A 24005-nucleotide genomic window follows, 5' to 3' on the forward strand; every position below is an offset into this window, starting at 1 on the left:
TTTATTACACAGTTATTATCATCTTCATTTTTATATCACATAAAATGATGCTTAATAACTTGAATAACAATCATAATAAAATGATAATTAAACACAGAGAGTAAACAGAAGAAGAAGAAAGGAAAAGTTTCTCAAAATGCTATTAAAAAAGCGTTACAACAATTAAACAATTGTTAATTAGATAATTTCTTAATTATTTCACTTATTGTCCCTTGTCTCGACTATAAATCATAAAAAATTGATAGACAATTTTCAATTCATTTTTGTGTCAATTTCACCAAAAACATTTCAATTACTCAGGAAGAGAAACTCATTAAAGGCTGCAATTTGCGATAATCAGCATCAAATGGGAAACTAAAAAATTTGGGCACTAATCGTTGTACTAATCACTTAACTACCAGAATAACGTAAAAACTAATTTCTTTGGCTTTGCTATTAATGCAAAGTGATGAGACTCTCTAAGGTCAATTTCAATATTGTTGGACATCGATGAACTTTTGCCGTGAAATTGTGGAGATCTTTTGGTTTCAAGACCTCCACGTAAGCTGACCCAGCGTAAGTAAAATCGCTTGGAAAGATCACTTTACTCTTAAATGATTCCTTAATCATCATAATTGAGTATGAAAGGCTTAAAAAGTGACAAATTGTCTCTCGCGTAATCAATCGCACACTTCAACTTGAAGGAATGTTCACACTTCTTCAAAATGAACAATGAATTCATTACAACTTGCCATCAGTTTGATACCATGATTGACGTCAGATCGACTAGACATTCGGACGTTATAGCGACATGAAAATGGCATCATTATTACCCTTGGTATAATGTACTCGACATTTGCAATAGCATCCCGCTGGTGTTTAAAAAGAAAGACAAAAAAAACGAAGAAAAAGAAATAACAAAAGTGAAAAAGAAAAAGAAAGAAAGAGAAAAACGATAAATGAGACATTCTCCTCTTTGGTCAAGGTGTGTCCCGTCTTGACCATCGACTTTGACTAACTTGGTCATTTCATTTGAAGAAAAAAAGAAAGAAAAGCAAAAGAAATAAAAGAAAATGATTGAGGTAAAAAAGATGAAGTCGACTGATTGATGTAAAAGAAACTGTCCAAACAAAAAGAGTCCATCGAAATTAAGGTTAAATGTTTCAATCAACAATAAAGGTCACAATTAAATCTTCATAGGGAACCTCAAAATATACTTGACACCCTAAGCACAAGAAATCAAAACAACTGTAAAACTCGAGAGTCGAGTCAAGACTTTGATTCCAAACTTTAACCTGATCAACTCAAACGGCAAAGCAATGCATTAATCAATAGTTGAAGTTATGAACATGACTGGGTTGGCAAAAGAGTTAATCATTTAGCTCAAGATAATCAATTTAAAGCAATAATTATTGTTCACTTAAACTAGCCTCAAATGATCAATTTGTAGCAAAGGTCAATAAGGTTAAAATGTTGAGGCGGGTAAAGTTAAACTAAGGCGGGTTTTTGTTTAAACAATTTAAACAGATTCAAAAGTAAGTTAACCCAAAAAAGAGAGACTGAAGCAAACAAATTTACAGACCAATAAAGTTAAATACAGATAATAATAATGATGAAAACATGATAATATTGATACAAATAATAATAGAAAAAAAAAGTTTCTATAATTGCGTTTCAAATCAATTGGGAATACATTTTAAAGCATTCAAGTCCATTTAAGTTTCACCGTGAAATATGATGAGCAACAAGAAGAAGAAGAAGGAAAAAAAAGTTTCTTCCATTTTCATGGTTACTTTACCCACAACATTGTAGTTATTATATTTGTTTGAGGCAACCATGAATATCTTATAAACGATATTAAAGACCGTGTAAAATGTTTAGTAACTTTTGTTGATGCAAAAGAGCCAAACACTGTTACCTGTTGACTGGCAATTGTTCATTAGTTAGTTAGTTGATTAGTGTTTAATGTTGAACCATCTTTACCTTTATTCACAATTAATTTTCTGGCCAATTTTCAATTTCAAAGCGTGACAACCAAATGCTACGTTTTGCGTTTCTTTGAAACTTTGTTTTCTCTCTTCATTTTTCCCTTATTTTTTTTCTCAACGTTTGTTAATTGAATAAATAAATAACAAGATATGTTAATGAGAAGATACAAAATGAGGATAAAATGACGATGATAATGATGATCAAGATGAAAATCAAAATGATGATGATGATCATGTTCACAGCATGAGATTGATTTTTGCATTTTCCTGTTTTAAGGTGTTCACCACTTTTCATTATTGTTCATATTATTGCATTTTACGTTTCTCTGAGCTTTTCCTGCCCTTTTGGCCAATCTTGAACAATTTATATTTTTCCTTTTTTTGACTTTTCTGTTTGATCTATAGCATCTCACATCGTGGTCATCAGATTATTCAGACTCTCTCTCTCTTCTGAACCTTTTGCGCTTCAGTTTTGTCATATACTGTAATGCTGATAATCGTGCTTATTTATTTACAACAGTTTTGCCCAACCTTTTTGAGTCTCTCAGATAATGAGGTGATGATGATTCAAGATGATTATTGACGGACCAAAAACAATCTGCAGTTGTACACTAATCTCATCTCAAGGTATAATCTTTTTACATGCAGAGACAGATGATTGGGAAGCAGAAAGGTTAACTTGAAGAAACAAGGTTTAAGTTAATTAAGGTTTAAGTAACAAACAAATTGCACATTTGCATTTTCACCTTTACTTTTTTCTCTTCACCTTTTTGAAAACTTTTTTTTTGCTTTTTGTTATTTTCTTGCTTCCATGGTTAACTTGCTGCTCAAAACTAATTTAGTTAAATTATTTTTAATAACCATTAATTGATTGAACTAAATTTTGTCTCGTTTTCACTCCTGGAAAAGGTTAACATTGAAAAATAAATTAGTCAAATTTGTATTTTTGCTACTTTTTGCAACTTCTTTCCTTTCCTTTTGCCGCATCTTGTACCGATCAACGTATCATCAATTAACGTTAATTGGTGGTTAATGGGAAGACTCAAAATGTATGGGATAAATGGTGATTGGTTGAGAGGTGCAATTATACTGGAAATGATTGAGATGCAACAAAGGAAATTAGCATCAAAATCAACGTAAAATTACGAAGCAAATTGATATCCAATGTCATTAGTAATCTCATCTGTTAGTGGATCAGTATCTTATTTTGGATCAACCTATTCAAATTCTGATTTGCTATTCAACCATTTATCCTACATTTTGAATCGATATTGCTTGTCAGAAATTTGTTATATTGATTCGTTATTCAAAGTGTTTTTTAAAATGCTTGATCAAAATTGTTGTTCATGTTAATTGAAACCGAACTAGTGAGGTCGATTAAAAATGTGACATTATCCAGACATATTGAGAGGGAAATCTTTGCTTCTTGTTTTTCCGTTGACTGTGATTCTTTTTATTGTATCTCAATCATTTCCAGTTTAATTCGCCCCTTTTAACCAATCAACAACAAAAAGTGAAAAATCAAGAATTTTCATTGACTGACTAGAAACATGAAGGCGGAAAGTGACACTCTTCAAAAATTATAATACTTTTGACAATTTTAGACGTTCTTTTCACCTATTAAACTGGGTGTTATTTTATCCTTGACGCTCGTTTGTGGTAACAACTTTTGAACCATAAGTCAGATCTTGATGGTATTCGGTATAATCAGTTGGTAAAAAGATATCAGTGTTTATGTACCGTTCAGTTAATTGATGCTTCTTGGAAAAAGTGCGTTTATCTTCCAACGGTATAAGCTATGAACTTGTAACAAACATCAACCAATCTGAAGTCGCACTCTCAGAAAATGACCTTCAAATGCCATTTAGAGGTCAAATAACTGAATGACCTTGAACGACCTTGAAACTCTGGATTTATGGTTCTTCAATTTTGGCCATTCTACTGACCGAACATCATCGAAATCTGACTTCTAGTTTTCGAGTTATTAGCACAAACGAGCATCAAAAAACACCCAGTATTTTCATTATTTGTGATATATCAATATTTATCTAACTGTCAAAGAGCAAACGCTTAAAGGATGATCTCAATATTTATGAATGCCGTTCATTGTTACTTGCAAATGTTGAGATTATTTATATTTTTGCTCAATTTAACAGTCAAAAAACTTGACTTTCAAGTGGATCATAAATTGAAGTGGTTCAAAGCTGTGATCTGTGGCTTTAATTTGTGGCATTAAGGGCAACAATTAGACTCTTGAAACTGCGCTAATACGGCAACATAGTTGACAATGAAGTTTTTATAGCAAACGAGTGAATGAAAAAAAAGGGTAAAAAAGTTGCCAGTAAACATTGATTTAAACGTAAAAAGGGAATTGAATGAAAAGACTAAAGGAAAAAAAAGTTGAACGTTAACAATAACAACATAATAATAAAAGGCTAATAATATTATCAATAAATATCTTGAATACAAAAGGGTCGACAAGTAAATATAGATGTTACAATGAGAAAAGGTTGACAAGGCTGTTATTGAACTGGACTAACTACAATGCTAACCTTTAATAATGTCAAGAGTTGGCAAAATTAGTAAAGATTGTTTGAAAAGGTTGAAATTAAGGCAAAAATGGTTGAGCGCAAGAAGAAATAATAGAAATAGATTGACCTTTTCCTTTCAACTTGAGGTCAAAAACTGGTTATAATGCGGAGCAAGTTGCTATATCAAAAATCGAGGAAACCTGAATGATCAATGATTTGGTTACAAAGAGCAAGTAACAATGAAAGGAAGTGAGGAGATGATGATGATGATGATGTTGAAAATGACTTTTCATTGACTTTACCCATAAAAGCCTATACTTCAAACTGAATGAGTTTACCATTAAGTCGAGAGAAGAAGAAGAAAAAAAGTCTTTTCTTTTTTTCTTCTTCTTCTTTGCTTTACATTCTCATAACATTTTACTCGGCCTATTCATTTCAACTACTTTTGTGCCTCTGTTGTGTCCATGTTATTCAATGGCTTATAATGGCATAATATGATGATAATAAGTGTATAATATAATAATAACATGAGAATGATAAGTGAACAGAAAATGAGGAAAAGAATCAATTGCATGTAAAAACCTCAACAAAAACATTGAAACTCCTTCTTGTCACTCTTTGGCTGACAAGGTTAAGGATGGTAAAGACGGAGGGAATCAATGGGACGAACAAGACAAAAAAGTTTCCTTTCACTTCTTTATCTTTCATTTAGACTCGAACATTTGAACCTTTGAACGGACAAATGTGACAATAAGCTTCTTCCAAATGAAGCTATAAACTTTCAATTGTTTCGCTGGTCATCTTTGTTATCCTTTTCATCGTCATCATTATTGATCGAAACAACTTTATTTACTTTATAAATGAACTGGAAACAGTTTATCTCATTAACCAATTGATATTCATTGGATAATCACTTTGGATTGACTTGATGATTAAATTCATTTCTTTTTCTCTCTTTCTCCTTTTGAACCTTTTTCATCAACCATTCATTATCATGTAATTGGTTGTGATGATGGAAGTTCATGAGCATCTCTTGGAAACCATCAAAATGTCAGAGACAATGATCCATCAGTCCAATACACCCAACTATCACCCAAATGTATTTAATAAGTAATACATTTGAATAAAGCAACAACCTACACAACATCATTATTATCAGTTTTAATGGTAACAATAATATTAATGATAATGTAAACAAGTCAAATTACATGAAAAGGTAAAGTGCATTTGCTCACCAACAACTGGCCTAACCTAATCATCATCACGAATTGTATTAGCTTATCACAATGTCATGAGAATCAAGTTGAAGTTTCAAGACTTTTCATTAACAATAGCTTGAAATTTGTAGTAAGCTAATCAGCAAAATTTATTTCATTTTTCTTTCAAATTCATTTCAGATCAATAATTCCAATCAACATTTTGATGAATCAATTTCACCTTTTCCAGCTTTTCATCCGTTTCCATGTAAATTGAGGTTTTGATATTAAATTGTTCAAAATCGAAATCAGAAATCTTAAATTGACTCAACAAAAGTAGAGACACAAAATTATCGATAGTTTTGTTTATTTCTCAGCTCATATGAAATTGCAATGTTTTGTCGTTCATTTTACGATCGTTCAATTGTAAGTTTTGACAGAAGCGAAAGTTCACTGTGCCATTGGTGTTTAACCTCAGTTCATTGGGACATTTTCATTCAATTAGCAAGTTATATGTTCAAGTAATGCTGTGTATTTCAAGCTTGAGCATTCATGAATTTAATTTTTATTTTGATTTTTCTTTCAAATTGCATTTACCAATATTCAATTTGTTGGTCATTCATTGAAATTTGATCCCTTTCTAGATGAAACTGAATCAAGTAAACTTGAATCGCTGAACCATTCAAGTTTTTGCTGAATCTTAAAATAAAATCAATTTCAAGGTTAATGGTTAAACTTGATTATATCATAACCTGCTAGCTCAGCATTTTGTGTCCAGCAAAGAGGCAACAAAAATAAATGAAAAAATAATGATTCTTAAAAATGTAATCTATTGATAAACCATGAAGGTGATAAATGGATGAATATTGAAATTGTTGTTGATAATAAACTGTGTAACCGCTAATAAAGGTGTACAACAAGTTGCCAAATGAAAGTCAACACAAAATACAAAATATGTTGAAAAATCGTTGAATAAATTGGTAGCCAACATGATAATCACAATTTACTGTAAACAGTTTACCCTTGTTTTTAGTGCGCTAGATGAAGACTATTAATTCGAGGTCACAAAAGTGTACACATTGTTTTACCCTGCTCTTTGTGTGAACCACAAATTAGTTAAAATCAAATCTAATCACGAGGCAGGTTAAAGGTTAAATTGTAAATATTAAGGTAACTGGCAAAGAAAAAGAAGCGAGCAAAAGAAAGCGAAGCAAACAAAAGCACTTTTATCAGCATTTTTACCAACCAAGGAGTTAATGTTTTCAGTTGTGGTTAAATCAATGTGAACTTTCATAAAACAATTTTTCAAAGTTTCTGTTTTTTCCCTCTTTTCAAGCAACAACAGCAAAACCTTGTGCTTTTCAATGAAGCAAACTTAATGATAATTGTTTAATAAACGGTCAAAGTTGATTCATTGAACATGTTAACAGTTGAACATGATTTACCTTTTCCCATTCTTCAACTAATTGCACATAACTTTTTCAAAATACATTATTGATCCAAGTTTGATTAGTTACTTGGAATCGACCAACAATTTGTAAGCTCAAAGGATTGATCATTTTGTATGCATTTCGCATAATTTAAGGAATATGGAAAAGTTTAGAAAAGAAACTTTCGTTGAAGAAAAATTTTCGTTCTTAGATATTTTAACCTCAAAGTGTTCAGTTCCATTGGTGCAATCAAGTCACTTGGCTATTGAAGTTCAGATGAAAGGTTTGATCGATGAGCAATTTTGCAGCATTTGTTGGAAAAGTCAGAGGAAATTTCATGAAAATTTTATTTTCCATTAACGATTGTCTTGATGTTTCGAGTTTAGAAAATTATTCAATTTTTGTTGATTTATCTTTTGTGGAATTTTTGGTTAATTTTCATGATAGTTCATAATTATTGTTGATAGCGTTTGGTAAAGTGGCCTGGAAAAGTGTTTAATGTTAGTGTTAATAGATTGGTGAAGAAAATTGGTTTTAATGAGAAAAGCACTTGACTTTGCATTTTAATCTTAATTTTACTGTTAATTTAATTTCTTAGTAAACTTGATTAATCTGAATGATTATCATAATGCGTTGATCATTTAATGATTTAAACTGAAAAGCGATTAAAAGTTAATTGTTAATTTACTTTAATCGCCCACTTAGCATGAAAAAGAAGAAGAAGAAACAAAAGCTCAGAATGTTATCATTAAAAATGATTATCATGAATAAATAATGCAACGAAAAGTTGCAAGTTTTAAAGGTAAAAATTACTAAAGGCGTTCAATAAGTTTCAAAGGTGGATACAATTGACGCTTCATCATTGCCATCACACTCACCACCATCAGTCTCATTATTGCTTCTGATGCAGACAGAACTGAACGAGCAAAAAATGGCGAACAAAAATGGTTGATGGATTCTCATGAATTTTAATTGATGAAACTTTATTTTCTAGTTTTAATCTTTTCTCCACCTTGTTAATTAAATGTTTTCAGGGAGGTTCATTCTCATCAGCATTATCCTTATCACCATCATGCTGCTTATGATGATGGAGGAGGAAGGAGGATCAAGTAGGAAGCTGATTAGATCAATGATGATTGTCATGGTTTTCACAATCACATTATGATTTAATTTCATTGATTCTGATTCGTGTTCTCAGATGAGAAAAGTTAAACTTTACTCTAAAGTTAATTAATCCAAATTAATTGGATTTTTTTTCCTTCTTTTCTCAACAACAACCAGATTTCATGTGTTGACTTTGGTTGAATGGCAGGTAAAAAAAAGAGGCTTGGAAAGTTATCTTTGCTTTTCATCTTGTAAGTAATCAACAAAAATCTCCCGCAAATATAATCAATTTAATTTACCTTTCATCAATGTGAGATTAGATACTGTTGATGATTATCATTATTATTATGATCATCATCATCATCAGGCAGAAAAAAAAGGTTTCAAATCTTTATCATCTTTAACAAAACAAACACCAAGGTTGATTGAATATGTTTGTTCATTAATAGTACCTTTAATAGTTAATAGTTTGAGTTGTTGCCTTTTCAACAGCAAACTAACCAAACTCACCAACATCAATTCATTACATAATCAACTTAATCCTCATCATCATCTTATGGGCGAGCCTCAAACCTAATCATCATGCTTCAAGGTCAATGCATGGTTCACATTGATTAACAATACCAATAACCTTGAGTAAGACAATCATTCATCTGTGCAAGCTTTACCTCAAAGGTCATCAATGTCTCAACCTAAGAGAGTCGCTCGTCTAGGATCAAAGTTAACTCACTGTTAGGGTTCATTTTCACGTTAAACACTTTTCTTTCTTCCTTCATTTTCAATTAAATGTTATCATCTTAAGATGATTATTTATTTATTAGCCAAATCTTTAAATAAATCCCAATCTAAGTAATCAAATTAAAATTAATTGCACCATTTAACAGTCCAGTCAGACTTGAAATGTTTTAGCATAAATTACACTTTTTTGTTTGTTTCAATGCTCATCTTCAATCGTTCAGGTAAATGAATTTTTCATTTACAAAACAATCAACATTTAGACCAACAAATTACTTCATTTTCTTGATCAAATGATAGCCAAGCTATAATAATCTAAAGTGTTTAGCGTGAAAATGAACCCTAACAGTGTGTTAACTTTGATCCTAGACGATCGACTCTCTTAGGTTGAGACAATATTACCCTAATAGTAAATTAAGTGATACCAATTTATCAAAATGATCCAATAAATTGAACCACTTTGTCAGACAAAATTAAAAGAAAATTGTAAAATCGAAAAATTTCTCTTTTAATAATCTTTAATTGTTATTGTAATTTATTGACTCACCTAGATTTGGCTCAATTCAACTGTTAATTGCACATTGATTTACCTTTAATTGCCGTAATTTTTTAATTCTTACAATAGACTTTTACCTTTTTTGGTTTATCATTTGCTTTTTTGCTGTCTAACAAAATAAACACCAGATTATTGTAACCCAACCTAAATTGTTTGATAATTTTTGATATTAGGCCATTATCAACAATTAAGATGATCAAGTAACAAAATTGATCCATCAATTGATCATCTTAACCTGGGAATGATAGCAAAAAAGTTTCCAACAAAATGATTAATAAGAAATATTTTGAGCCCAAAAAATTGATTCATTTATATTTTTCAGTGTTTGGGTGAAACAATTAAATTGCAATCAAAACAAGTGTTAAACTACAATTTGACAGATCAATTTGAATGAAAGATTAACTCTGATTGCGAATAATGAAACTCAATCATTTTTTTGCTTCTTTTTTCAGTTGCTATTTTCATTTGGCAACATTTTCATTTGTTCAATAACCATGCTCAATTGGAACTGAAGGAGGATTCAGAGTCCACCTACAATTGGGTTAATCCAATCCTGGATGAGTTGATGATTGTATTGATTGAAGGTGCATTAGCATGTTGAACATGCGTGATATTGATGAGGTGTGCTGGGTGTGCATATCATCATCATTATCATCCATTGAAATATGATTAGCTAATCATAATGATTATCATCATCATCATTATCATCATCGTTATGATAAAGATGTGAAACTGTTTTGAGCGAAAAATGAAGAGAAAAAGATTTTCTTGTTTCAAAGTTGAAACAGTTTCACGTTTTTTTCTTCTTCATTCCATCATGAATCCCTTCAACATCATAATCATCATTTTTATCATCTTTTTGCTTTCTAGTTTACTTGATAATCCTGTCAAGTTTCACCCTCCACTGAAAAAAAAGAACATCAAACTTCATTGAAAGATTATGTTGTTACAAGTGAATATGAAATTTAAAAGGAAAATGTAAAACACAACATTTCCATTCTTCTCATGATTTAATCATGAACATTTCAAAGTTTGATCAATAGCAAAATTGATGAGAAAAAAAGTTGAAAATTTAGTCAAAAAGCTTTGCTTAAGCTTGATATTGATTGAAGAGTAACCATCAACTAACTACTGTTGAGTTTGCTGATGTGTGTTGCCCAGGTTGACTAAAGTTAAGATCCATCATCGGGTTATTTTGCATTATTGTAACAACATATTGACTGGTCAACTGTTAGTCGAATGGTTTGCAAACTGATGAGATTTAAAGCAATATCCATCACAATCAGCGAATCACAAATAAAACGCAACTTCAGATTCGTGAGCGATGAAAGTCGAATCTCAATTTTAACCAATTCGTTGAAATTGAACCAAGAGCCAAGAGCCAAGTCATGTAGCCAAGAACATTCGCGCTAAAATCGATAAATAAATGCTCTTAGATATTGGAATGGATGGGAAGGAAAAAATACTGGACAAGCTAAAACTATCCTCTAAAGGATATTGTCCCGCAAAGCATCTGAAAGCCCTGTAGATTTAGCTCGTTCAGATAAGTGAACTTCAATTTTTGAGTGAAACAATTGAGCTTTTTCCATTTCTTTTCATAGACTTTGATGAATGATCTTTTGCACTGTAATCAATTACCCTAATGAAAGACACTAAAGTTTGGTTAAACAAAATACAAATGAAAAGCAATAAAATGAAAGGTTAATACCTAATGATTGTCAACCATAACAAGTTGCACTAATTTGCTTCAATTTTCATGTTGATCCACAGTGAGCTACAGTAAACTCTCCTGTTGATTTCACTGGAATTATCTGGTCAATTATTCACTTTTCATCTTGATGATGGTGAGATGATTATCATCTGATAATCAGTTATTCAATCCCCTGTCAGCCTTGATAAAGAATAAGCTACAAAGTTGAAGTAAAAAAGCCAAAGGAAGAGAAGAAAAAAAGTCTCCAGTGAAAGTCTCAACTCTCCATTTTTCCTGGTCATCCATGTACAAATGAATTTCAACTTTTCTTCCATCATCATCACTATCATCCTCTTTCTCATCTTGCCCCAGGCTGACAACAAATCACTTAACGCTCTTGCTTAATTTACTTGATTGTAAATGACACACTTTAAACTATTCCTTGACAACTTTAATCTTGTTTCATTCACATTATCTCATTACACAGAATGGACTAAACGGCAAAAGGCAAAACAAATTTTTCTTCTCAATATTGATTAATGAAAATTGAAACGCATCGACTTGAAAAGGTTAATAAAGCCAGACTAAAGTGTCGACGAGATTCACAACCAAGCAAAGCCATTAACAAATGTTTATTAAATTTCGATTCGCAAAACGCGACAAAAAAAGCAAATCAAATGTTATCTTCATTTTATGATTCAACTTTGCTCAAACTCAACAATAACAATAATCGTTAATAGCTTTGAGCATTTGATATCAAATGATATTTTTATCCCTAGTACTTAAAACAACTCCCAAGAGTTCAATAAAGTTGAGCCATTTTTACATGAAAAAAGTGTTTCCTTGAGCTTCATCCAAACCATTTACATGTTGAACCATTGGCAACTGTTACAGCTTTTGCATTTTCATTTCAAACTATTCGAGTGATTCATATTTTCGGCGAAAAATGAAACCATTCAAGATGGAAACTTGTTGAGCTACTGAGATTAATCAAACTCGCCCATTGAAGCTCAAAAACAGTTTACTGAAGGCACGAATTGTGACAATTCTTGAACTTGGCCAATACAGCTAAGGTGGAAATAAAGTGAAGCTAATTCGATGATTGATTTGGTAAATTTGCTCAGTTTGGTGAAAACTGTTCAATTAGCATTTTGTTGGTTGTCAAAATGAGAAAATGCAATTAAATGAAACTAGAGAGTTACTGTGATCATGAGTGATTCAGTTGTATAATGGTTAAGGATGTTGATGAGTAAAGTGAAAATTATCATGAAAATGTTTCTCTAGTATAAGAATAAATTAACAAACAAAAAAGAAAGCAAAGTTAGTTGTTCTTAATGATTTGTAATCAACTGTTGGAAAGGTAAAACAAATTACTATTAACATCATTTGTCACTCTGTTGTTGTCTTATCTGTCAAGGAGTGTTTAACCTTTTATTTGTATAAGTTAAAGTTATTTTCAGCCCGTAAACCTAACAACCCAACAGCCGTCCAAAGTTAACCTCATTAAAAATGACCCAAACCTTAGCCAACGATCCTTGGCACAACTAAACCCAGCAAGCAGAGTGAAGGCAACTTGCAACAACGACCCAAGACCAACAAGTCTCAACATAACCGTAAAGCCTACGTTCACTCATCTTGTAACAAAATCCTCTTTTTCTTGGCCTTTTTTTTGTTCGTTTTTGTTACATTTTCACTGAACGCTTTTTTAACCCAATTTACCTGTAATGGGTTAAAACAGTCACTTATCAACACAAATTATCACCATTTAATTACTAGTTTTACCTTTAAAATGTGTGATCAGTGTAAAAAATGAAAAGATGAACAACCATTAATCAAGCTTTTTTGTTGTAACAACAATGGTTAAACAGGCAAAAATGCATTTCATTTAGAGTTTCATTTTTGAAACATTTTCTCTCGCCTCATTTCAACCCAAAATTTCACTTCATTTTGAATAAGTTTCCATTCTTGATAAAGGAATTTAAAGATTATAACTTTTTGAAAAAATGCCATTTTTTTGGTAAACAAATGTTCAATATTTATCCTTTTCATGTGAACATTTGATGAGAGAAAAGGCATCAAACTTGAGATATAAGCCAAAAAAGTGTTGATGTTTTCATGCAACTTTCAATAATATAATATGGATTTTTATTGAATTTTGTGATAATCCAAGGTGTGAAGTGTGTTTTATTTACAATATTAACCAATGAGAATGGTTGCCGTTGATATTATTGGTAAACAATGCTCTTTATAGATGAAGATGGAGATGAAAAATGGTTATCAATGATTAGGTTTGAAAGCTGCCTTAAGAGTCTTGAAAATAAATTGTTATTTGGTTTGAAGAGAGAGAGAGAGAGAAGAAGAGAAAAGAAGCTGAAAAAAGAATAAGAAAAACCTTTTACTGATGATGATAATGATGATGATGGTGATGATAATGTTGATAATAATCGATGTCTATAACGATGCGATAAATCGATGAGAATGCTGATCAAAGGAAATTAAGTAAACAGTCAGCTTATCTAATATAATAAGCGCTATCAAGGCAATATTGTTATAAGAATCACCTTAAAGTGGATGAACAAATGATGAAAATTATTATCATTATTATCTTCATCAACTAGTTTCAAGTGAAAATGCATTTTTCCCTCAACTCTTTCAGAACAGTCTGATTCTGGTTAAGGAACACAATTTTCAACATTAACCAACCTTGATTCCGTTCATCAGGCTTACATTTCAACTCTAATTCACAATCATCTGGTTTAACCATATAAAATGTTCATTTCCCTCCTTCACCATTAACCAACAATATCAATGATAATATTATGATTACATCTTTTGTATCATAATGATAACTAGAAAATAATGAAAAAAGTAAATCAACTTTTCTCTTCTTCTCCTTTTTTCTGGTTAACCATTAGCCTTCCAGCAACACTTAACTTTTACCCCAACAATCAAAATGATTATTGGACAATTTAATTATTCATTTGAACGTAAATTTGACAATCCTTGAAGTCAACTTTAATTAAACTCTTGTTTCCATTTTGACATTGAAAGCCTTTTTAAAATGAAATTTTTACATTTCTTTTAGTGTCTAACAATTAAAACAACCTTTTTTTAATGAATTTGGTTAAACTTGAAACAATTTAGATTAGCCTGTTAAGATGAATTACAGAATCAAGATGAATGGGAATTGCGTTTAATTATGATTAACTAAAGGCAACAATTAATTTTGTCTAATCCGTTTGTACAGTTACAGTATCATGATTATGATTAACTTGATTGTTATTAAAATGTTTAACAGCACAATTTAGATATCATAATGTGAACACAAATGGTTAAAGCAGCAAAAACGGCAAAAACCTGATTCCTGTTTGTTTTTGTTACCTTTACTTGACTCTAATGGGAATCCAATCAATCTCAATAAAAAGCTCATTTTTAACAAGTTAATATAAATTTTGGTTGTTGTTCAAGTTACACATTTGTTCAATTGAAATTAAATTGTTTGCAATCATATTTACATTTGATTGACACTCAACACAGCATGATTAATTGCTTTAAATCATCATCATCATCATGTTAATATAAATATTAAAAGGTAAGAAAAGGAAAGATAACTTTTTCATCTTTTCTGGTTCCATTGCGAATAGAGTTGCAAACAATTTTCACATTCAATTTTAATTATTTCAATTGCATTTTGATTAGTTTAAATCGTTTAATGATAATATTTGTTTCTGTTAACTCATCAATCAGAGTCAAAGATTTAAATAATGATGATGATATTCATTTACATTGAATTGCATTTGAATTGAACATTTGTAGAGATTTTTTTCCTTCTCATTCTATTCATCATTTTTAATCATTTTCCTTGATTAATTGATTTGTCAATTTTATTTGATCAGTGAAACTGTAAATAATTGGTTAATCATTAGCCATTCCAAATGATTAACTTAATTAAATAAATGTTGGTTTGATTTTGGCATCTCCAAGTCAAGCCAGATTCACATTTTGATTGATTGACAAAAATGTAAAACGAGTTCATCAATTTGCTGTAAATTTGATGATTAGTTATGATAATAAGCCAATACAACTGATTGTCTACATTCAATTAACTATGAATTTAGCATTTTTCCTCTTCTCCTGACTTTTCCATCTGAATGCTAATGAATATCAGATAATGTTCAACATTTAGAGGTAAGGAAAGATCAATTTGTTTCTGCTTTTCCATGTTGATTCTTGGCTATTGTTTTGATCAACTTGATTAACTTGATTTCCTTTTAGGTGGTGATGATAGGTTAATCAGTTGTGCTCAACCTAATGATAATAGTTAATTGGCTGGTGAGTTTACCTATTTCTGGTTGACGGGAAGGAGGAGTAGTTGAGGATGAAAATGATGAGGAAATGATTTGATTATGTAGGATGAATTAAGGTTGATTGGGCTTTTGTTTCTCATTGGTTTACAAATGATGGTAATGAAAAGAGATTTGACTTTCTTTTGTTTTCCTTCATTTTACCATTGATTAACTTCAATGATATAATAATATTGCGCCGTGAATAAGATTAATTGGTTGATTCAAGCTGAGCAGTCAGATGATGAACTTGATATTGATTGTTGAGGTAAATGATGAAAATAAATTGTTTCATTGCTGGTGGTGTTTTAATTTCTTCATAACAAGGGTAAACAAATGATTAACCAGATTTGGTGAAAGATTAGTCTTTAACCAATGTTGTATTCAATATTTTTGGGGTGAGAATAATGAATTTACCGGCAATTTTATCCATCATTTTTCAGGTTTTCTCAGTTAAGCTTTCCATTTATGAAATATTCACTGATTGATTAACAATTGGTAAAGCTTGTTGTTCAGTCTCTCTCTCTCTTCATGTGGCTACATCTTCATCCTCTCAGCAAGTGTCAAAGTATCGTTTATCCTGCAACTATTCATGTTTCCATTGTTAACCAATTGAGATGCATTTTCAGGTTTACTTTTGTCTCTTCTCTGTGATAACCTTTGCTTGGTGATCTTGGTTAACCATCTCATCCTTTATCATAATCATCATCGTTTTCATGTTGTTTCAATTTCCTTCCTGAAATTAACAGCCAGGCTTAAGGTTAAGTTTAACCGTCTAATGTCAATCAAGGCAAATGTATAATGAAAAAAAGATGAATGGCGAGTAAACGGTGCTTTTGCCATTGAAAAGTCTTTTTGTTGTTGTCCAGATTTAAATGTTGCTCATTGTGTGTCGCTAAAGGAACCAGTAGTTTTTGGTAATGTTAATGTTATTAAATTGTGACAAAACAAATAGTAATAATAAAAATGATAATTTAAGGATAGGAATGTAAACAAGTAAACGACAACAATAACACAATAGGATCTCAATAATAACTGATATTGAAACCTTTTCTTGGGTTCTCTGGTGTTAAGAGGTAAGCAAACAAAGTTAACCAAAAATTGTATTAATATGGATAATAATGGGAACCGTGAAAGTGAAACCTTCAATTTATCAGTTTATTGCCTTGTTCTGGTTGTTGCCATTGATTATAATTATCAATTATTCCCTAGCAATCAATTTGAACTGAAAAATATTATTAACCTGAACTCGCTGTAGGAGGCCGAGCGCCACTAATCACTGGACTTCATTGTGTCTTTGGCCCTTTTTGGTCTCTGCTTGCTCTTTTTGCTGTTGTTACCGTTTTGTCTTGCACTTTTCTTGAGCTGGTTAACTTGTCGCTCTTTTTTGTGTCACTTTTGGTCACCTTTTGATGGTCAATGTTGATGGGTTGAGGGACAGGTTTACTGGACCCATTTATAATCTTGAGTAAATTATTTTTCTTTCTTTCCTTTCTTTTCATGGGACTGTGATTCTTTTCATGACTCAAATCCAGTTTTATTAAGTGTTTAACCTTTTTACTTTTCCGCAGGAAAAGTCAATCTTCAATATCATCTTTGGACCAACAATTTAAACAAATTTTTACCATTTTTTAACCAATAAACATTTCTTGCTGTTGTTGCTCATCAATTACTATTCAGCTCTCTTTTTGCCGTGATTGACATGTTAACCCTTTCACATGAAATGTCCATATCATTGTGGCCATTATCTTTTCCAAGTCACCTTTAGAGGTTAAAATAATTGACTAAAGCTTCGTGTAAATTGATCTTGTTCAGTCAAGTCTGTGGTTTACCAGAAAAGTATTATTAACTTGTACATTCATTATTTAAACAGTTGACAGTCGCCCATTTGACTGCCATTTAACTTGCTAAATAAACAACTTTTCATCGACATTTTAAGGTTTTTTGATAGGCTTGTCAATTTATTACAGTCGATCGCTTTCAACTTTACTGTTTCCGTCACATTTATTTTAAAATTCATCAACATTCAATACAAATCATTCTGGGAATTGGCTTGGATCTTTAGTATCAGGTCTACAAGAAAATCTTTGGGTTATCTTTTTCTCAACCTTCAATTGAAAAATTACTAGCAATAGTGTTTGCAATCGATATTATTTTTAATCAATCGAACCAGAATTATCAGGCTTCAATTTGTTATGATTTTTGATGTGAATTTCATATTCATTAACATAACTGTTGGTTGTTGGTTTTCAACAAAAATAAATTTACATTGCAACTCCTTTGGAACCCGAAAATTTGACTGTTTCCTTTTTATTCAAGATTCCAATGCATTCATTGGTGAGTTTATTTGAAAATTCTTGAAAGTTTTGATCAACAATTAACAGTTATGTTCTTGTGAATTCATGTTTTGCTTTTGTAAATTTATCTCGAAATTGCAACCAATGGCTGTGACACTGTCCATTCTGTTAAATATCCTTAATTTTAATTCAATTTATATCTCCAATTGTTACAATGGCAAAGGTGGTTTTGCGCATTTCTTGTCTTAAGTTTCCAAGCTTTTGTATAGCGTTTGGATTGCAATTGCCCATCAATTGCTGTTATTCACCTCAGCAAGTTTTTTGAATTAAAAGAAGCTTAACAGTCGAAAGTCTAAAATAATGAGATTTATTTAATTTAATTTGATAAGTGTACAAGCTTTGTAAGTTTTTAGCCTCCATTTGAAGGAATTTCAATTTAGCGCGCCAAAAATCACTCCATCATAAATAAATGTTTACTGTTACCAGTAACGACATCTTTTGGCGAATGAGTAAACTCAATATTTCATTAAAATTTTTAAGATTTCTAGTTCTACAGCTAAAAATTCAGATAACTATGTTCATAAATCGGAATTATTGGGTAAAAATAAACAAATTAATGTTTCATAAACTTGAAAGTTGGTTCGTAAATGAGCAAACTTATTTATTTAATTTGTTTCGACTAAACTCTTATTTTTAAATCTCGTTGAGAATCAATGCTCGAGTCTCTTATTTTTTTGCGAGTTTGATCGTTTTGTTTAAATTTGATACAACAGGTCATTTTCTGCTTGGGTTTGGTAAATTACAAACATATTTGAGCAAGAAGTGTTTATAACTTCATCTTTTGTGAGGACAAACCGTATCTGACATACAATGTGTAAGAAACAACTTTCCTTATTTCGATTTTATATCCAGAAAGCAACGGAAATCAGTCTAATGATAAAACTGATGGACACACAGAGTGTGTTTTAATAGTAACAAATCAACGCATAATATACCAAAAATGCCTGAAAACAATCAAACATTACAAAAAAATCTGGATAAAATTTATATAGTTTTTGAATTATACTCTAGATGGCTCTGAACTTCATGTGTTGAATCAACCAATCACAGAGTGACAAGTTGAGTTGTGTTTCTGGTTTCAATTTTCCGTAAATATTACAGTTAATTTGTATTAAATTGTCACTTTTTTAATCAACTCTTTGGATTAGTTACTTATAGTTATTTAATTAATTGTTGTATCTTTTATATTTGCATTTTTAACACATTCTACCAAGTAGATCACAGCAATCATGGTCTCTGTGATGGATGTCACTATAAGCTTATTCATCTTAGCTAATACATTTTTCATTCGATCGGCTTTATCGTTAAAACCCGGTGACTGTGAAGGTAAGTAATCCATATTTATCCTCGTTTTACACCTCTGTGCCTAAGTCTGACAATTTCTTATTTCTTTGTATATCTATTCTAGTCTGTGTTGGTGTTGTAAATAAGCTTATTGAACAGCTTTCCAATGATGAAAAAAGTGATCCAGCTAAAATTGAAGCCAAGCTGTCAGAATTTTGTAAAACAACCAAGAAATCCGAAAATCGTTTTGTAAGTAAAATCAATTTTGAAATTCAAAGTCATTTTTCCATCTCAATTGCGTTTGCAGTCTCAAGTTTCTTAGTAGTTGAGATTTTTCCATTGGTTCGCCGGTTGTCTCGCCGCAACATTTACCCTTTACGTTCAGGCTTTTATAAGTGGAAATTATTTCCGTATCTTGAGGGAAAGGGTGTTGACCTTGACTTTAAAATGTTGTTTTGCTTTTACAATCGGTCCTTCCAACTCTTTCTTCCTACCATGAAAAGGGCAATAGTCTTGAATGAAATTCTCTTGTACTGTTTTAATTTTATATTTGACTACTTTCCATGGTTGACTTTCTCTTTATCAAAAGATTAACTTGTCTTTAACGTTTACTTCATTTTTCCTATGTCTCATTATTTTCTTTTATTGTCTATTATTTTTGTTATACTTTTAGTGTTACTATATTGGAGCTTTGGAGGAATCTGCCACTAAAATTGTTTCAGAATTGAGTAAACCATTAAGTTGGGGTCTTCCTGCAGATAAAATCTGTGATAAATTACATAAAAAAGATTCACAAATCTGTGAACTTCGCTATGAGAAGGTGATAGATTTAAACAATGTTGACTTGAAAAAACTTCGAGTTCGAGATCTGAAGAAAATACTAAACGATTGGGATGAAACCTGTGAGGGTTGCATTGAAAAAGCCGAGTTCATCAAACGAGTGGAACAACTTAAACCTAAATATGTAAAACAAGAATTATGATGCTAGCAATATTCTATTCCATTCTTATATGAAATTATAATAAATTGTAATTTAACTTATTGATTTTAACCAACCATCCTCACGTTAAATTGTCCTTTGAGACCCAATCTTTTACCTGTAGATCAACCAATTTGTGTACAATCATCGACACAAGTTTCTTCAATGCATTAATAACAATGTTCAATGAAGATTAAATAACGATGACCACAAAAGCCGTTGGATTGCATGGAGAAGATTCCAAACTTTTAGTCAATTCAAATTTGTTATAAAAAAATAAAAGTCCATTAACCAAATTACTTTTGCTATTTTAATCATTTTTCTAAACATATTTGAATAATTTACATTGTCGTTCCACTTTACAATCTAACTTTGTAAGTGAACGTTTAATTGAAACTATTAAATTGCTGAAAACCACTAAAATAACTAAATTTTCCAATAATTTTTAGTGATTCGATATGATTACATGAATATTTATACAAAACTCTTAAGTTATTCTCAAGATTTTATAAATTGTTTAGTAAAATCCACGAAAATTTCGTTTTTTACTGTAAATTGATGAATAGTCAGAAAATAGTGGTTAAAGGCAGCATTTAGTCACTGAAGAGGAAAGAGCAGAAGAGAGAGGAAGGAGTTTGTTTTCTTTTGGATAACCATTCCTAACTAGTTGTTGTTGTTTCATCCATTACAAAATCGTGTTTTCTTCAATAATTGACCGAAGTTGCTGGAAATTTGTTTTTATCGTTTTTGATCGAGACTTTCAAATTATTTCGTGAAAAATCATGGATACAAATAACGCAGAAGATGAAATGTACGATGTTGAAAAAATATTGGATGTACGAGTACGAGATGGAAAGAAAGAATACTTCTTGAAATGGACTGGTTGGGCCAGTTCTTTCAATTCTTGGGAAAAAGAAGAGAATGTAAACTGTCCAGAACTGATTGCGACTTATGAAGAGAAACAAAGAAGACGGGCAGATGCTGAAGAAAGGGCCAGACATGAGCCTAAAGTGAAACCTCTATTCGGTCCTAATGAACCAACTGGATTTGATGCAGGATTAACACCTGAAGCAATCACTGGTGTCACAAAAATTGGATCAGAGATCATTTATTTTGTTAAATGGTGAGTAAACTAACAATCAAAAGCTATTGATAAATGATTGATGAAAGTACTTCATTCTTTGACATTTTATTGTTTTCAGGAAGAACGAGATTCCACATGGAATCATCCCAAGTCATGTTGCTGAGCAAAAGTGTCCTCAACTGGTTATTGAATACATGGAAAGAAATCTTCGAAACAATAGCCAGATCAGTGGCTAGACCAACTCAAATAATCACTGTTATTGTGACAACTAATGGTTGACTGCTCGGATCACCTTGAAAATCAAGCCTCTAGACTATTTTCATTTGCTTAAGCCTCATTTTTGTACATCTGATTGATTCAGATAAAACTATTGATATTTTTCCAATAGATCCTCAATCAAAATATTCCTAAATCATGAAAGCTTTCATAAACTGGACATTTTTTGTACGCTCAAGCATTATCGACGTTATTGATATTTTACTTCATTTGTTGAATCAAATTGATGTTTTTCTGAAAATTTTTTGGATGCTCTCATAAAAAGGTATCAAAATTAAATACAGCAATTTTATTCAAAATTTCAATCTCATCTTTTTACAATAATCAAGAAAGATCAAGCGAGTGTCTCTCTTGGAAAAAGTTTCAATGTAAGAGGGGTTTTGGGTTTCATTGTCACATCCATATCAAATTTAACTTGATCAACTGTTTGAGTTGAAACAAGCTTGTATTTTCTAACTAAATGTATTATGAACAGTTTCATCTCAATCATGGCAAATCTTTGTCCAATGCAACTTCTTTGCCCATGGCCAAAAGGTATAAAAGCAAACTTTGGAATTTTTGCAAACCTTTCCTCACTAAAACGATCTGGATCAAAAGAATCTGGATTTTCCCAGACTTTACTATCTCGATGGATGGCATAATATGAGAAAATAATTACTGTGCCCTTAAGAATGCGATATTTACCAACTTGAGCATCATGATCTAATATTCGAGCCAAAATGGGAACCGGTGGGTAAAGTCTCATACTCTCTTTGATACATTGATCCAGGTAGGTTAATTTGCTGATTGCTTCCAAGTCTGTGAGATTGTCATCATCATCAAGGCTGCTTGAAATCTCGTTATAAAGTTTCTCTTGACAGTCTAGATTGCAACCTGAAAATAAATGAAGACAGGTTTTAATACATAGTTGCTAAAAAGTATTTTTATCAGAGTTGTCGCTGTTGATGTTTTTAAATTACTTAAGAGGAAAAGGGTCCATCGAAGTCCAGAAGCAATGGTGTCGTGTCCAGCAATAATCAGGTTAAGTATTTCTTCTTTCATTCCTTCGATGTCAATTGATTTAGTAACATCCGTTGAATCAGGCTTGTAGTGATTTAACAGTAGATCAATGAAATCATTTCTCATTTCTCTCTCTGATTCATTCACTTTAGGTAACTCAGTTCGGGATTCAAGTCTTTCTTTGATTTTCGATTCGGTGAAATGGTCAATTCGATTTTCACATTCTTTGAAAATTTTACCTAATTCGGAATTATAAAACATGTTTTCAGGCCACAGAAGAGGATTGAGCATACGGGTGATGACCGTTTTCTCACAAAAGTCGAGATCTCTTATCATTTCATTTTTTCTTTCACGCAAAGATTCAATGGATATACTCATAGTACTTTTCATTATAATATCCAATGAACACTTGTGAATATTTTCACCCATGTCAATGGATTCCATTTTTTCCTCTCCTAATTCTTTTATCATTGAACGAAATGATTGTTTCATTGAAGGGAGGTATGATGATAGGGTTTTAGTGCTGAAAAAGGGTTCAATCATTCGTCTTCTAGCCTTCCATTTAGGCCCATGAGACACCACAAGACCATCTTTAAGACCAAGAAATTTGTAGAAGCTGCCTTTGTCGTGATTTGGTTTAGTCAGAATAGCCTATGACGAACAGTTCAAACAATAAAATAATGGTTAATTGAAATAAAAAAATGTTAAGCAATAGTCAGCTGCTGATAGAGTCTTTGGATAGATCCAACAATAATTCAAACAAGACTTTTAGTTTACTATAAAAACTATTTCAACTGATTAATGAGTTCATTAGATGCTTAGACAACGTTTCCTAAGAAAATGAACAATTCTCACCTCAGCAGCTCGATAGTCGCAAGCAGAAACCACTGGATACCAAGATACCCATAACACAAAGACTCCTTCATTTTCATTTTTCGCTTGTTGATCCAAAATAAATTCAGCTGCGTATGCTGTAATTGCGAAAAGATGGTAATTTCTTAATTGTGGTTACGTTGGATATTAGTTTAAACTTACTTGATGATGCTTTAGATGAGAGTGAGGGAAATGATGGAATCAATTCTTTCAGGTCACCAAAAAACAAGTGGCTTTTCTTTGAAGGAAATGAACGATAGTGTAAGATGAAACGAACAGCATTGTAAAGCTTTTTAAATAACACAAAAAGGAGAATCGACAAAGGTCCCAGTGTCAATAATTGTAACAATTTAGAGTTTAACCAAACTGATTTAATAAAATACATTGCGATGGCCATTCAATATCACTACACTAATTGGTCTGAATCTGAATTCAAACTAAGCAAGTCGATTCCATGATCAGCTATTGAATAGCGGAAAATCTAGTTGTTTTGCTCCTTAGGTTAAATCACAGATTTTTAAAGACAAATAACATATCGATTAAACTTATTGAAAACCTGAAATTTTGCCTTGAATGAGTCCTCCGGGCTAGCTAACGCTAT

The 24005-nt window shown here is 31.4% G+C and overlaps 3 protein-coding genes across 3 annotated transcripts; 2 read left to right on the forward strand and 1 right to left on the reverse strand.

The window, feature by feature from the left end:
- Nucleotides 1-19037: 19037 nt before the first annotated feature.
- On the forward strand, nucleotides 19038-20471 carry Manf (mesencephalic astrocyte-derived neurotrophic factor). Its single transcript, XM_015938318.2, has 3 exons — nucleotides 19038-19235; nucleotides 19318-19442; nucleotides 19867-20471. Exons 1-3 carry the CDS (start codon nucleotides 19139-19141, stop codon nucleotides 20173-20175), a joined length of 531 nt encoding a protein of 176 aa, XP_015793804.1. The 5' UTR covers nucleotides 19038-19138; the 3' UTR covers nucleotides 20176-20471.
- A 351-nt stretch (nucleotides 20472-20822) lies between these two features.
- On the forward strand, nucleotides 20823-21831 carry LOC107362489 (chromobox protein homolog 1-like). Its single transcript, XM_015929571.3, has 2 exons — nucleotides 20823-21295; nucleotides 21375-21831. Exons 1-2 carry the CDS (start codon nucleotides 20955-20957, stop codon nucleotides 21490-21492), a joined length of 459 nt encoding a protein of 152 aa, XP_015785057.1. The 5' UTR covers nucleotides 20823-20954; the 3' UTR covers nucleotides 21493-21831.
- On the reverse strand, nucleotides 21801-23865 carry LOC107362448 (cytochrome P450 4C1). Its single transcript, XM_015929529.3, has 4 exons — nucleotides 23567-23865; nucleotides 23387-23502; nucleotides 22492-23182; nucleotides 21801-22405 (listed from the first exon to the last, which is right to left on the reverse strand). Exons 1-4 carry the CDS (start codon nucleotides 23799-23801, stop codon nucleotides 21867-21869), a joined length of 1581 nt encoding a protein of 526 aa, XP_015785015.2. The 5' UTR covers nucleotides 23802-23865; the 3' UTR covers nucleotides 21801-21866.
- Between the last annotated feature and the right edge of the window lie 140 nt (nucleotides 23866-24005).

This window comes from Tetranychus urticae, chromosome 2 (assembly GCF_039701765.1).
Source record: "Tetranychus urticae isolate SD_2017Ah chromosome 2, NJAU_TeUrti_SD_1.0, whole genome shotgun sequence".
Taxonomy (NCBI): domain Eukaryota; kingdom Metazoa; phylum Arthropoda; class Arachnida; order Trombidiformes; family Tetranychidae; genus Tetranychus; species Tetranychus urticae.

Coding starts and splice junctions, on each gene's coding strand:
- LOC107362489 (XM_015929571.3), top strand. CDS start 20,955: ATGGATACAAATAACGCAGAAGATGAAATGTACGATGTTGAAAAAATA. Junction 21,296..21,374: donor ATCATTTATTTTGTTAAATG/GTGAGTAAACTA, acceptor TATTGTTTTCAG/GAAGAACGAGATTCCACATG.
- Manf (XM_015938318.2), top strand. CDS start 19,139: ATGGTCTCTGTGATGGATGTCACTATAAGCTTATTCATCTTAGCTAAT. Junction 19,236..19,317: donor AAAACCCGGTGACTGTGAAG/GTAAGTAATCCA, acceptor TATCTATTCTAG/TCTGTGTTGGTGTTGTAAAT. Junction 19,443..19,866: donor AGAAATCCGAAAATCGTTTT/GTAAGTAAAATC, acceptor TTATACTTTTAG/TGTTACTATATTGGAGCTTT.
- LOC107362448 (XM_015929529.3), bottom strand. CDS start 23,801: ATGGCCATCGCAATGTATTTTATTAAATCAGTTTGGTTAAACTCTAAA. Junction 23,503..23,566: donor CTCATCTAAAGCATCATCAA/GTAAGTTTAAAC, acceptor TCGCAATTACAG/CATACGCAGCTGAATTTATT. Junction 23,183..23,386: donor GCGACTATCGAGCTGCTGAG/GTGAGAATTGTT, acceptor TGTTCGTCATAG/GCTATTCTGACTAAACCAAA.